Source organism: Crocodylus porosus, unplaced genomic scaffold (genome assembly GCF_001723895.1).
Source record: "Crocodylus porosus isolate Cpor-Errol unplaced genomic scaffold, CroPor_comp1, whole genome shotgun sequence".
NCBI lineage: Eukaryota > Metazoa > Chordata > Crocodylia > Crocodylidae > Crocodylus > Crocodylus porosus.
The window spans coordinates 112,534,389-112,549,470 of NW_017728943.1; the positions used below are offsets into that span (position 1 = coordinate 112,534,389).

Here is a 15,082-nt window from a genome sequence, read left to right on the forward strand (position 1 = left end):
CCTGTGTTGACTCTCTCAAAGAGCATGAGAGGCCATGATGCACCTAGCAAATTCTATAGCAATACAGCCTTTTTCTTCTTTTTTAATTTTTGGAAGAAAGAACAGAAAGAGCAACCTTCCCTGTTTAGCACTGTTGACAATGTATCAGCTGTACAGAACCTCCAAAAGGCAACTGTGGAGGCAAATCATCACTCCTCAACCCCTCACACCTCTAGAAGTTGTCTGTAGCCAGAAGCAGCTGCAGTATTTGGGTGGGCGTGCCTGCATTCCATGAGCAGGTCTCTCTCTTGGGTTCCCCTTTCCTCTAAGCGCCCTATTCCTGCCAGGACAACGGAAACTTCTCAACCTACTAACATGCCAATATAGGACACCTACAAGTAAGCCTCTTGCTGTCTTGCCTTGCACCAGGAATCAAGCTAATGACCTCCAGAACTAAAAACAGCACTGCAAAGAGCATATGCAAAACAGCCAGACTCTCATACTGAGAGAGCTGTTACAGACTCATCCTCTGTGGATCAGACACTGAAGAGAGCATATACTATAATAACCAGCATGTTATCCTAGGAAAGTGTATTACAAGCGACTGAAATGTGAAGTTTGGTGATTCAATTCACAGGCAAGCCTACTACAACATCTGTTTTAAAGATGTCTTTTTCCTGTGTGTGTCACATACACTCCTTAAGAACACCATAAGAGCACTGTAACAATATAAGTCCTTTGACCTTCAGATCCCTAACTTTGGGGCATGTCAGTGCAGCAAAATGAAGGTGAGATGGTAATATATGTTGGCATGGCTGCACTGGCTTTAACCAGATAACACAGGTAACAATGACAGCAAAACAAAGATGCAGCAGTGTAGGCCTACCATATACTCACAACCAAACTACAAACTATCCAGGGACCCTGGATACACGCTCTGGGTGCTAGCATGTGCTGAAGCCTGTACTGCTGTATCTTTGGTGCTACTAAGCTAGCACCGGTACTCTAGTACACAGTATAATTACACTGCCATTTCACTGAATAGATTCTTATTACTACTTAAGCTCTGGAGTTATCATTTCTAGCACCTTTCTAAATAAGCCACCACCAGAGGACTAGATACAGATTTTTCCAGCATGTTATACAGTGACTTACTAGTCAGTAGAAAACTACTGATGATCAGGAATCCTAGACTCCTGTGTGTGGGAGCGGAGTGGGGTTTGCAGTGATGAGAGATGGGATAAACAGAATTGATGCAGTGATAGCAAGGGCAGATCTGCATCATGACAACAGTGTGCAGTTTCACCAGAGGAAATAAGTCCCACCCACCTGCTCCCACTCCATGCACATCTACTCCAGAACAGAAACCTTAGCTGCTCAGCAACTGCAGCCCACAATGCATTAATAAAGTTAACTTACACTGCTGTTCTGCCCAGTGATACTGTGATGTACATGTCATAGACATGTAATCATAGGAAGATGATTGGTAAGATGTGAATTTTGTGTTCTAGATGTGCTGTTATATGGATTCTCCCAAGACCACCAAAACTGGTGACATTTGTTTCAAATTAACAAGAGTACTGAGAAAGAACAGGTCAAACTGTTACCTTGTATTTGGCTTCAGGTTCTCAATAGGCAAATGAGTGGTGCCCGCAGTCCTGGTTGACCATTTGTTCTTTAAGAAATCATCATAAGATGCACTGTAAACCAAGTAACCTGTCAATGGAAAAGGTAAGTGTCAGCCAGAAGTCTAAATTTCAAACAATAACCTCAGGATTAGATGCACTGACAGATGTTATGGGTCAAAAGAGTCAATATCTATGCTTTCTAAGATTTCTTAATATAAAATAAATATAAACCCCACATTTTCCCCAATCTCTTTTCCCCTATGTATCTGATTTTTATTTTTTGAAAAAATTAATTATATAGTTATAGACCTTTCTAAGCAAATAGGCTATTTCAGAGCCTGAGCCCGAAGGTAGTGAATATTAAAACAAGGAGTCAGTTTAATTCTTGGTATAAGCATATTGAGTTAAGGGGTGAATTGGACAATAAATTATACTTAAGTTGTGACACAAACTGTCAAGTAGGATGTGGGAGGTACTTAGTGAGTTGTTATGCCTCCTTAAGCTTCAATGAGGTTGTGACAATTTACTGTAGTAGAAGATAACCAGATGTCAAACTCATTCACAGTGGTACTTCACTGTTTTGGCAAACACTCCAGTAAAAAAATTATTTGCTGCACACAATATTGTTACCAATTAAGTCAATAATAAAACTCCCTTTAACTTTAATGGGAGCAAAAATGTGCCTGTTATTTATTTTACAAAATAATACCACTACATACTTGATACTTACTAGTCGCATCTACACAAGTCATTCAATCTTGCATACCCAAGTATTACATGACTGTGCAGTAGGGTTACTGCATTACAGGCGTTACTGCATTCATACCTTGCATGGAAAACCCGTTGAGGTCAATGAGTTTTGCATAAGAATTCAGAGTATAGATCATACAGCTAAATTTTGTCTTCTATATTGTATATATTGCCAATTGATATTTGAGATGCAGCAGACTTTTAAGCAGAACAAAATTCTAGGACAGGAACTCTCAAAAGGGGTATCACAGCATGCCAGAGTACCATGACATCCTTTTAAGGGTGTTACAGGCTTAGTTGCCTTTATCCGCAGGTACCCATTGGATGGGTGCTGCCCAGGAAGTGGGAAAGGATAAGTGAAACTCCACCAACCTTACCTCGGTTTGAACCCAGGTCCTTCCAGTCTGCATAGCCTGTCACTCTACTGACTAAACTAGACAGCTCTGACAAAAGTAGGTGGATCAAAATATCATACTAGTTCTATTCCAAATTCATTCATTTTCTGCTAAAGGAGCGATAAATAGCAAAGTGAGAGGGTGTGTAGCTTTGTTAATTTGGTAAAGAATTAAAAAAATACAAGAAACAACTGTAGGATCATGGAAATAAGATTTTGAATGAGAGATTCTTTTTTTCTGCACACTGTATACATTTTGTTAGACACAAAAGGAGAATCCATGTTTTAAGTCTATCCTAAGCTTCAGAAATCAGTTATAATATATACAACAAAAAATTGCAGTTCAATAAGGAGAAAAAATTGCTTAATTTTGTATTCATTAAAAGAGAGGGAGAGGGCAAAAGCTTGCTTGTTAATCATCATCTGCAGTTTGCCTTTAACAGTTTTAGACTGCTAGAGCAAGAATTTTGACAGACAATATTAAAAAAAAAATGAAATACTGGAAGCATGCCTCTGAGAAGAATATGAAAAGGAAGATAGTGACTCATAGCAGGAAAAAGTGCCAAGATGCAAATACAGAATTAAACAGAATAAAAATATCAACATGCATTGGACATGATCAAGCAACTCATTGCATAGATCACATACTGCATTAAAATTAAACTGTAAGATTTCACATGATTTTAAGTAAACCATATATTCAATAAGGTGCTAGATTAATAACCCTGAAATCCTTTAGTTAACTACTGAACATGAGTATACAGTGTAGCAATGTAAAATTCCCCCATTCTTTCACAACACCTTACCAGTTTTAAAAAGCTAGTGTAGTTTGCATACCCACTCAGTTCTTGGCCCCTCTGTTGAGGTTGCCAAAGAGAGATGGTCAATATTCAACAAGAAAGAAAAACTAAGAGGATGCCACACTCTGTTTCTCAGTTCCAGTAATCTGATACACTGACAAATTTGGTTTTGATTAATCTCCAAACTCTTTTGTGATTTATGTACTTTAACATTTTTAGCAAGACTTGAGTTTCATAATCTCTTTGTTATCACATGCTCTAAAGACAAACAGAGATCAATTTTAATGCATTTGCTTAACCATTAACCACAGGTTGTCAGACTTGCATTTGAACAAAATCTAGTTTAAACAAAATCAAGATAGTTTCAATTATATGGCACATAAGAGCTAACCAGTTCCACTGCATTTTAGCTGTTGATTCTTTTATCAAAAGCTTAATTTCTTCTTTTTTCGCTCAGCTACTAAGCATCTTGCTTTTCCTGTGTATACAGCAACATTTCTGGTTCAGCTTGCATCATTAATATTTGTACTGCGGCATGCAATGTATGCAAGACACAACAGAGGGTCTACAGAATATTCCCTACATTTCTGTTCTCTATTCCCTCCCCATTCCCATGGACATTTTTTTTTAAGGAAGGGAGCATTCGTTTCAGAAAGTGAGAGGGGAACCAACAGAGGAAACAAAGAGAGCGATTTTGAAACGTGGCTTCTCAATATTATTTGTGCATCTCATGAGCAAAACCGTTCAGTAGTTTAATGATTAAGTTACCATACATATCAACTTCAAAACTATATGCACAAAAACAGATGTGAAGTTAAGTTCTTTTAAAAATCTGAACCACCAATCTTATCCATAGGCTTGATGTGTAAGTGTTGACAGTGAAGGGGCACAACTTCACACCAGTGCTGCTGCTGCCCCCACTGCTGCCAGGCACTGGCTCCAGCTGGGCTGCTGTCCTGCACCCACACTGTTGGCACAGAAATCTGAGGGGCACATGCCCTCCATCCTATACCCCACCCCATATTGCCTATAATCTTATCACTGGTACACAGTTGACAGATGACATGCAAGCTCTTCCTAAGACCCAAGAAAATAATCAATACCTCCTTCTGAGGGAACTACAAGAGAGATAATGTTTGCAAAAATGATCCATGTTGAATTCAGTTTATGATAAAAGACTTAATTTGGAAAAAACTCTCCATTTGGTATAGATTCCCTGAACTCAAACAGAACAACAGCTAAAAAGCCCTAGGTGTGAGAGCCACCACTCAAAGTTTCTCTTATTGTACCTGTTACCATGTCTCCTTGTAGGGGTTTGGCCCAGTCAATGATAACAAAGGAGTGACACCCTTCCACTGCTACCACTGTAATGTTGTAGGGGGCTTTCTGGGGAAGCATCTCCCTCTCTTTTAGGTCACTGGGTATGAGTTCATCCAGGCTTTCCACTTGAAAATGCTCCAGGGCCTCTGTCAAGGAGCATGGCGCTGCTGGATCTTTATTTAGGTATGTCACATAAGGAGCTGGAAGAGACAGAGGTAAGTGGCATTCACCTAACAGTCTGTACAGATAGACAGATTATTGCAACAAAAGACATGGAAGAGCATGGAGGGTTTTTTCTTGTTTTTTTTAAATTTGTCTGCACCCTGTTCAAAATGTCACACTTGTAAAAATGGACTATGTTGTATTTTGTAAAAATAAATTAGACATTCATTTCCTGAACTTCCAATATTTACCTCTTGTATATTTTCCTACCATTTCACTAAAGCTTCAAATCTGTAAACTGATGGTGTCTGGAAACTTTCTGGAGAACTCTTATAATTCACATAAATATAGCACCATGGAAACCATAAACATGACAAATATTCAGTGTGACCTACACGGGAGATTTTAATAGCTAGGGCATAACAGCATATGCTGCATTGCAGTCAGTGTTGTAAAAGCCTAGGGACATAGCACTTGACTAACCCAGTGCTCTTGCTCTAAAACTAAGAGTTAAACCTTAGATTTTGGAGCCAAACCTGTGCCACCTGAATTCATGAGGGTATATCAGACTGAAAGTGTGCTGACGGGAGATGTCCTTGTAGAGCCATGTGTCCTTCTTAATGTCCTCAGGATCATTCTTCATTTAAAAGTATCAGTCATGGCACGCCACCCTGGGCAGCAGGCACTTGCCATAGGTTTAGTTTTTTGGGTGCTTTGGGTTTGGAACTCAACTGGCCACCTGTTTCCCTCTATTTCCAGGTCCACTTCAACTGGTATCAATCAGCAGAGCCCACTGACTTCACTGACGAGGCACCAGCTTACACCAGTTGAGGAGCTGCATGTAAAAATAAGTCCGTTTTAGCGGACGCCTGCTTGGGTGGTCATCTTGTCTTTATGCTCTCCCTCTCTTGCACACCCTCAACTAGATTCTCATGCTGAGAACAGTGCTAATATTTTGCCAAGTGAATGTAGAAATTAAAGATTTGTGTTCTTTGAGTGAATGTGGTTAAAGTATAAAGTAATCTTAGCTCCTTTTGCTCATGATAGAATTCTTGCTTTGGAAACTGGACACCTTTGCTCTCTGTTTAGGTTTCTTCCCTCCATATAATCATGAGCTCCATAAGAGAGATGTGTAAAAGATCACGGGAACAAGTTACTAGCCTTTCGTAGTAGTGGGGCATGGTTTACTCCAAGGACGAGTGCTTAATAATGAAAAACTAGACGTTAGTATAAAATCAGCTCTGAATTCACAAGTTTTCAGTGGAAGGATACAAGTATCATTTTAACTAACTAGTAACTTCAAAAGTTGTCCTATATAATGACAAGAACTGCACTTAATTCAGTAGATAACTAACGAGTAATTTTTGCCTTAACAGTCATTTTAGTGTTTAAACAGAAACAGTTTTAACATTTGCCTTTGGAAATATTTATTTAGTTATGATAATACAATTCACTGAGAGAATAATATTTCCATTTTTTCCTTACCGCCTTGAAGTGTTCATAAAACAATGTTTCTAAGTTTATCTTATTTGATTTCCCACCCTAAAGGGAGTTTTTCCAGAGCTTGTAAGCTATTTAATTTTAGCCACTGCAGTCTTTTCCAACATAAACCAACCAAAAGGTATCATCAATGAAAGAACAGTAATGTCATATCAGCATTTGACAGGGAGGCTCTGTATAACCTCGTGGGTGTGATGAGGGGGAGAAATGCCATGAAGTCAGGCTTCCTCTCAGTCGTTTTCTTCCACCCCTAATCCTGGGGGCAGCCAGCAACTGGGCAGACCCTCAGCGCGCCTTCTGCCAGTTTTTACTAGTCCCTTGTGTACTATTACTTCAGGGATAAGAGCCGTGTCCTCAGGCCCTAGAAATCCTCCCAGTCTTTGTCTGGGCAGGATTCTCAGCTGGGACAAATGGGTGTAGTTACACTACAGTCAATGGAGCCACACTGCCTGATGCCAATGAGGATGTGACCCTGGTATGTAAATCTTTTGGCTCATTTCAGTCGCTTGCAGTTTCTTTTTACAATTACAAATCCAAGTCATAGTTAAAAGAAAAAAAAAGAAAAAGAAGACAACTAAAAAATTGTAATAACAAATCACTATTGCTTCAAATTTAAAACTTTGTTCATTTATCTACTCTCCCCTTCATTCAGAATTAAATAAATTACAGACTAAATTCTGCTCTGATATATGTAAGTATGCTGCTGAAGTCAACAGGTTCCCACTAATGTAACACAAGGAAACTGTGTCCTAGATTCCCATCAGACAACATATTTATACTGACCATTCTACTGATTGAATTAAATTTACACTGTTTTTGTTTTACTGGAACAAATTCCAGAGTTGACACTTTTATTTTTATTCAGCTTAAACAGATTAGGAACAGGTTTAAACAGTGCCAAAACAAGATACTCTTCCACAGAAATAAGAAAATTGGCCAAAGGGTTTGCACTGGTTTAACTAATTTGGTTTAATTTGTGCAAGTTTGTATGTAGACAATGCCTAAAGTCAGAGTTAGAACTCACAGTGCTTCTATTTGTGTTTATCAGGCGATAACCCACCAAAGCACCATAACCTAGTACAGGGGTAGACAAAGTCTGTCCCATGAGTTGGATTGGGTCCATGGTGGACTCCATTTCCCAGCAGTTTCTGTGGCAGCAGCTTCTTCTGGCTGTGGCTGCTGGACCAACCCCTCCTGCCTGGGCACACTTGCCAGTTTGCCCCACAACCACCACTGGGGACAGGACCCACGTGGGCAAGGCGCACAGCTGGGATGGGGCTGCAGGCAGGAGTAAGATGTGTGGGCCAGGCCAGGGACCTCAGGATTTGGTGGGGGACTGGGGCCAAGGGAGAGCCATGATCTGCTGCCTGCATGTCCCTGCGATGAGTGCAGGTCCCAAGGGCAGGGGAGTCCCGCGCTGTCACCACCACAGGATTCTGAAATCAGCCCTGGCCCTACCCCCAAAACAGCTCCCCACCCAGCCACGTGCCCTCTCCATGCCACTCCCGGGTGGTCTCTTTGGAGACTTTGGGAGCAGCAGGACTGCAGAACCTGGTCCCACGCTGTCACGGCCCTGCCATTCCTAGGGTCTCCACGAACACCAGGCAGAAGTGGCATGGGTAGTGGGTGCTGGGAAATGGAGTCTGGCTGCCAGTTAGATCCAGCATTTTACCCACCCCTGCTCTAGCAAGAAGAGCTGTGGCTTCTTAGCCATATTTGTACACGTTTTTTGTCTCTGTGTGGACTGATGCAGTTAGAACTTAAATCAATTGCATTTTGCAAAGTGAGATGAACACAAAAAAAGGACACACTTACCAGTAAATCGTTTTTTTCCAGCTAAGTCAAATTCTGAGAGAGGACCAGAACCAACAACACTGGTTTCTGGGTAGACAATTTCAGGCACTGCTTCTGTTGTAGAAGTGGTGGTAGCGATTGTGGTGGTGGTTGGCAGCAAAGTGCTCTCAAAAAATTCATAGTCTTAAGAAAACACAGATTTGAAAACATTAGCTTACTTCATGTTACTTTGGCTTAAACTGAAAAAGGGAACTTTTCCCTTTCTCACATCATAAATTTTGCTCAGAAAAATAAAAACAATATTCAATGCTGTCAGAGGACACCATGCTTTGATCTCTTACTGGGCTTTACATCAAACTGATTAAAACCAAGAGTACAATCTTTGAACCAAAAATAATAAAAGACATCTTTTTTTTTCACTGAACTTGTTAAGTACAAAATAGTGGAAGGGATTTTTTTATGAAACAAAGAAGGAAGACTTAAGGCAATTCTCCCAACCGTTAAAGACCGCTTTTAAAAACTCACAATAATAACGGGTATATTAATATTTTGTTGGTCCCATTACAGTTAATGACAACATTCTCATCAACTTCAGCAGAAACATCATCTAACCTTAATGATTCTAAATGGAATAAGTTATATAGCAGAAGATATGTCTGCACATCAAATACAATACATATATGCTTTCCAGGGAGAAGTAGAACAGTACATTATAAACTTTCCAGGGAGAAGTAGAAGGGGCTTCAAGCAAGAAACAAAATTAAATGCAAAACCAAACTTTTATTTCATTTGGAATCTAAATCGACTACAATGCAAAGAAAAACCTGATTCATTGTACTTTTGTTAAAGTTCTTATTCCATGGGATTCTGAACTTCCTTTTCAGATAGGTTTTGCTTATGCTAAAATTCAGGTTCCCCCTGCACTGGCAAGAAGCAAGCTCTCATGGCTGGGAGTCCCCTCACCTAAAGGTCTCCCCGCCACAGGGGCACCCAGTGCACACTTGGGGCTGGGAGATACCACTGCTGTGACCTCCCAACCATGGGGAAGTGTGAAACCCCTAGGGCTAAGAGATGGCGCTTACCGTGATCTTCCAGCCTCAGGGGTATGTGAAACCTCCGGGACTTGGAGATCACGATGGCTACATCTCCCATCCCGGGGGGCTCCATGCACCCCCAGAGCTGGGAGACTGCAGCCATGCCCTGTGGCTGCCAGGATCCCGCTGGGTCTTGACACTGGGAGGCATGCTGCAGGGACCCAGTGCCTGCAGCTGCACAACTCTGAGTCCTGGCAGTTGCAGGATGCTACCAGGACCCAGAGTCAGCAACTGGGGCTAAGAGTCCCCTCAGCTGCAGGTCTCCCAGCCCTGTCTTGGGACAGTGCATCCCTGCTGCTGGGAGCCCTATCAGCTGACAGGGCTTCTTGCCAAAAGAGAGAAGACCCTACTATGCATGCAAATTAAAGCTTGATAGCAACTAGTTTTAAATAGGGACGTACTGGATTCACAGCAGAAGCAGGCTGTGCAGAAGCAGGCTGTGCAGTGGCTCCTTTAATCTTGCATGTTCCCCATGCATGCCCCTCTCCCACCACCACCACCACTCACTGACAGAGGGGCCCCACCTCTTGCTCCTGATTGGCAGGGAGGCAAAAACTGGAGTTTTAAATATGGTGTCATTTTTACCTCCTGCCACTGACTGATCGAGGGGCCCCAGTGGCCCCACTGTTTGGTGTTGACCGGCTGGGAGGCAAAAACAGTGCCATATTTAAAACCACATTTTTCACCTCCTTGATGATCACAAGTGAGTGATGGGGCCCATTGCCAGTGAGTGGCGTTCAAGGGGGAAGAGGGATGCGCAGGGTATTCTGCAAGATTAAAGGAGCCACTGCGCAACCCACTTCCACTGCAAATTCAGCAGGTCCCTAACTATAAAGTTAGTATGCATTTTTGAAGTCTAACTTTGTAGCTGGTTGGAACATTTTATGGTGTGGTAAGTACTCTGCACATGTAGCTGGTTTCAAGGTAACTGAGCAATTAACCAATTAATTGTGCGATACCTGCAGTATGTAGAGGGACCTTAGAGCAGGGATAGGCAACCCAAGCCATGGTTCTTGCAGCCAGTCCCACTGTCCCTGTACGTGCAGCGGGGCTAGGGCGGCGCAACGGCTGGACTCACTTCCCGACGGCCGCCACAGTGACAGCTCTTTCCAACTGCCACTAACCAGTCTCTGCCACCAGACTCAGACTCACTGCCCGGGCACACCAGCCCATCCGCCCTGCACCTACTGCCGGGCGTGCCAGACAGAGTGGCTGGGAAGGCAGGCACGGTCTCTGTGGAGACTGGCCCAGGACCCATGCAGGCAGGTAGCAATGCCGGGGAGCAGGATTGGTGGGTGGGGCCGGGACCACGGCCAGAGCTGGGACTGGGATCACAGGGCGATGACAGCATGGAGCCAGGGCCCCAGGCAGAGCTGTGAATTACTGTCTGCATGTCCCTATGATGGGCGCTGGTTCCATGGGCAAGGGCATGCAGGGAGCAGATTGTGGCTCTGCCCTAGGCCCGGGCCCATGCTGTCACCACCCAGTGATCCCGATCCTGGCCCTGTCCACCCATTGTGCTCCCAGACACCAACACCACTCCCCATCCACCTGCAATCCCATCCCATCTGTCCAGGCAAGTGCATCAGAGCCAAATAGGAAGTTTTGGTGAGCTGCTTCAGGTAGCAGAGGAGGAAGGGGGCAGGTGCTGACCTGGGTCATGACAGCTCAACAGAACTCCCTAAGTGGCCCTCCAGCCCAAACAGCCATTCAAAGGCTTATATTGGCTGTTAATGGTGCCAGTGGGAGTACTGAAAACAAAGGTAAAGCGGGGCACACGGACAACCTAGTTATGCACCATTTTCTTCCAGCCATTTCCTATAAGAAGTGTGGTTTGTCACTCAGGGAACCTTCCTATGCAGGGGAGTGACCCAGCTGTGACGGGCATGGCAGCTTTAGCACAGCTCGTCCCAGTCACACAGAATGAAGCTCCCCAACCAGTGGAAATATTGAATCAATGAATCCATCTATTTCTTATGATAAGTGGCAAGGTATGAAAGAGTCATGTATGAAAGCCAGAAGACGTCTGGTCCCTGTAACTCTAATTCTCTTTACAGAAAAGGCACTGTGCTGAGATGCTGACAGAACCAAAATGCATGAAGGCATTTTCTCTTATGATGTCCTGATATGGTCTGTGAGTGCAGGGCTTTGCTCTGAATGCCATTTGTTTACTGTACTGAACTCTCGGTGCTGTATGGGTGAAAAGCACTCCTTTGCAGAGTGCCAGCCAATTAGCTGTGCTAGTCTAAAGTCAGGCAGAAGACGGCTTATGCATCCCTGAATTAGTTAGTCTATAAGGTGCAACTCTACCCTCCTTCAGCCAATGTACCATGGAAGTCCTATCAAAACTGTAATTTGAAAACTTGCATGGAATTAAATTGTCCCTGGGCCTTATTTTAGCCTGTTACACAGGGTGAATTTTCCCTTATAATATCTTTGTCAACGTATTAAAAGACAACCTCAAAAGCTGTTGCTCAGTTACTAGGAAATTTCTCTCTCAAATGTTTCACTGCCCTTTTCCCAAAACTTAAATCCTCTTCTGGTTTAATTTAAAATCCCTGTGTTGCATTTACAAAGTGAAATGTTATTACCCTTAAACCCAGAAATACTGGAATAGTGGCAGAATGTAACAAAGTTAATAGTAAAACACCTTGGGTTTAACCAAGGTCTGTATTTAGGTAGCTTAATATAAGTGGGGAAGGGAGGGAACAACAAAAATGAGAATTATAAGGCACAGAACATCAGAAGCCATTGAGAGCAGAAAGTCTTTGGTGTTTCTAGTAATCTAGAACTAAGTTGTCCCTTGACTCTATGCTTAGTAATTAAATAGTGGCAACTGAAATTTCCTCTTCAGCTGTTCTTGAGTGCTAGGTTATTGCATCAAATTGCCAGATGATACATTAAGATAGTTCTACAAAAAACGTCCCTCTTCTTCATTATATCTCCTTTGATCATCTTAGTCTACATTCCTGGGTTTTGCAGATCCATCTTTCTACGCAAACTTGATTTCATTCCCTGTGGGCATGTTATATAAATCTAAATAGAGTAGGTATCCAAAAGCAAAAATGCACAACAGATTTACAGTTCTACAGAAAGCCAGAAAACTGTAGCAGAAATACAAATTTTCAGTGCACAGAGCAAATTATTTTCTATTTTAGATTAATTAATCAACTTTGTTGGATTGGAATTAGGGCTGGATTCTGTAACAGGGAGGGGAAGGGCAAAAGCAAGAAAACATCATGAAGTAATGTCACTTAGACATACACAGCAATGTGCGGAGGGGCATGGGGTGGGGGTGTTAGCACATCTTATCTTGTATGCTACGCAGTACTTAAAGCAGGGCAATGGACTTGAAGGTCTGTAGGATCCCTACACAAAAGGCTTTCTCCCAGAAGAAATGAGATTTCTGTTTTACATCATGGTTGTAACTTATTCCCACCTCAGATGCACCTTTTCAGTGCCAGAGTGATATGAAGAAGCCTTAAGGATGGAGAAACAAATTAAGTTATATCAAGTTGAAAGGGTCTTAGTTGACACGGATCAGCTGGTGCATGCTATTTCAATGATCCCTTTTATCCCATGGCAAGCAGAAGCTAAACCAGAGCTATTTGTCCCCGAATGAAACTGTTAATATCACACAGCAGAGAGACAGTTAACTGTGCTAGTCTGAAGTTAGGCAGAAAGCAGAGTTTATACATCTCTGAATTAGTCCACAAGGTGTAACTCTACCCTCCTTCTGCCTAAATTATCACAGCTTGCTTTCTACTTACTGTGAGATAGCAGCAAGCACACACAAACTGGTTACCATGCAGCAGCTGATGTATGAAAATTTCTCTCTACCCCATCTTTTCACTCTGCATAATTTGTGCATCTCTTCACACCCCTAATTTAAGTGTGCGTGCGACTGCCTTGCAAGCTTCTGTTGTTCACTCCTGCCACAGGGCTGCTTTGAAACCCACGCGACTGGCTTCAACTCATGATCATAATGCTTGCCAGCCTAAATTCCCTTCTAACATGCTGAAAATATATTATTTGCAAAGCAGTTTTAAAGAAAGAAGAGTAAAAAAAAAAAAAAAACCAACAACCCCAAACAGTGCATTTGTTAAGGAGTTTGATAATCGACCAGTACCTTCATCATATATTACATAAGCCTCTGGAGTTGCTGTCACATCTGAATCCATCCCTGAGAATGAATCTGCAGGAGGAGGAAAGGTTATTATAAAAATTATGATTTCCTGCCCTCCCAAACTTCCATGAACAAATTTAAAAATAAGGGTAAAAAGCTGATTATTTGTATAGGAAATGAGAAGACATCAACAGTTATACTATAAATAGCAAGAATAGATGATGAATGGTTGATAATGCAAATGAGCCAAGAAGCATGTGGTTTTTTTTGTAAATCTGTTGTACCTCAAGCCCTAGAATACCTAAAAGGATTATCAGCTACAAATGGACGAGACAGTTCAGATAAAATAGAAAAGTAGGGAGTCTATTACAAAGTTCCGGACCAAAGAAGATTTGCATCTCTCTCTCTAGTCCTGTAATAAACTCCCTACCCTTCTACTCCTCTACACTAATTACTGCAGCAGGTCATGCATCCTCTGCCTTTTGAAACTGTGTCACTGCCCCTTATATGTCACAGGCATTGGATAAAATAAACAGAGAGCAGTGCACAAGTTTCTGCCTCAATGGGAGCAAGGATCAAGGCTAGACCCAGGCTCTACTCCCACGCCAGACAGCAGCTCTCCCAGTGAGGCAAACACCCTCTGGCTTGGTCCTGATATCCTGGCTGCACATATCTCCTTCTCTTGGCTGCCCAGGAGGCAGCTGCATAAGGAGCAGAGGAGAAGAGACTAGGTGATGCCTGACCTGTGCTGTGGAAGTCCTATGCTAGGAAGTCAGAGAGATGTGGACTCAAATTCCTTCAGGGAAATGGGAGTGGCTTAGTACCTGGGTCTCCCACTTCTTAGGCAAGTGCCCTAACTACTCAGTTTTGGGGACTAAAACGTGGTAACGTTTTGCTCCACCTTTGGCACCAACAGCTTAGTCATGGAATTCTGGCTGGCTATGTTTTTATGACTTGTATACACTTAGGCATCCAGAACAGAGGCACATGTGTAGCCTACTGCACACACTCAATGTGCATGTGCATACTTATATGTCCACAGTGCTGAGATAATAGAACTACACTTGTGTGTAAGTGCCAAAAACACACTCACTTGGCTAGAAGACTGCCAGTTCACACACGTGAAGGGAAACAGAATTCTGCTCAACACGGATTTCAACAAGAGACAAATATGTATTTGTGTGCATCTTCTGGTGTGCACACGCACATATAATACACACATATGCATTGCATACATTTTTTATATTATATATATATTATATAGAGTAAAATGTGTGTATGCATGTATTATACAGTATAGAATGCAGTTTGTATACATGCACATACGGTGCGTGTCTGTAAGCTGATAATAAAGGTATTGCATACAGATATCTAATCTGTGTTACACATGCTATTCAAATGGATATGAACACATACCATCTTGCACGTAGTCCAGTTGCACATACCAGTATAAATTATAACAATCCAGCTATCTGACATATTTCATATTTATCTATGCAGTGACATTATATTACTTTATTTAAAAAGTCATAGCT

At 42.2% G+C, this 15,082-nt stretch overlaps 1 protein-coding gene across 1 annotated transcript in view; it reads right to left on the bottom strand.

The window, feature by feature from the left end:
• FNDC1 (fibronectin type III domain containing 1) overlaps window positions 1–15,082 on the bottom strand; it is a 122,471-nt gene that overhangs the window by 21,818 nt on the left and 85,571 nt on the right. Inside the window, exons 12-15 of the mRNA XM_019550014.1 lie at window positions 13,551–13,616; window positions 8,349–8,510; window positions 4,841–5,071; window positions 1,587–1,695 (exon numbers count right to left, since the gene is read on the bottom strand). Coding sequence (XP_019405559.1) covers window positions 1,587–1,695; window positions 4,841–5,071; window positions 8,349–8,510; window positions 13,551–13,616 — 568 coding nt within the window. The remainder of the gene's footprint in view (window positions 1–1,586; window positions 1,696–4,840; window positions 5,072–8,348; window positions 8,511–13,550; window positions 13,617–15,082) is intronic.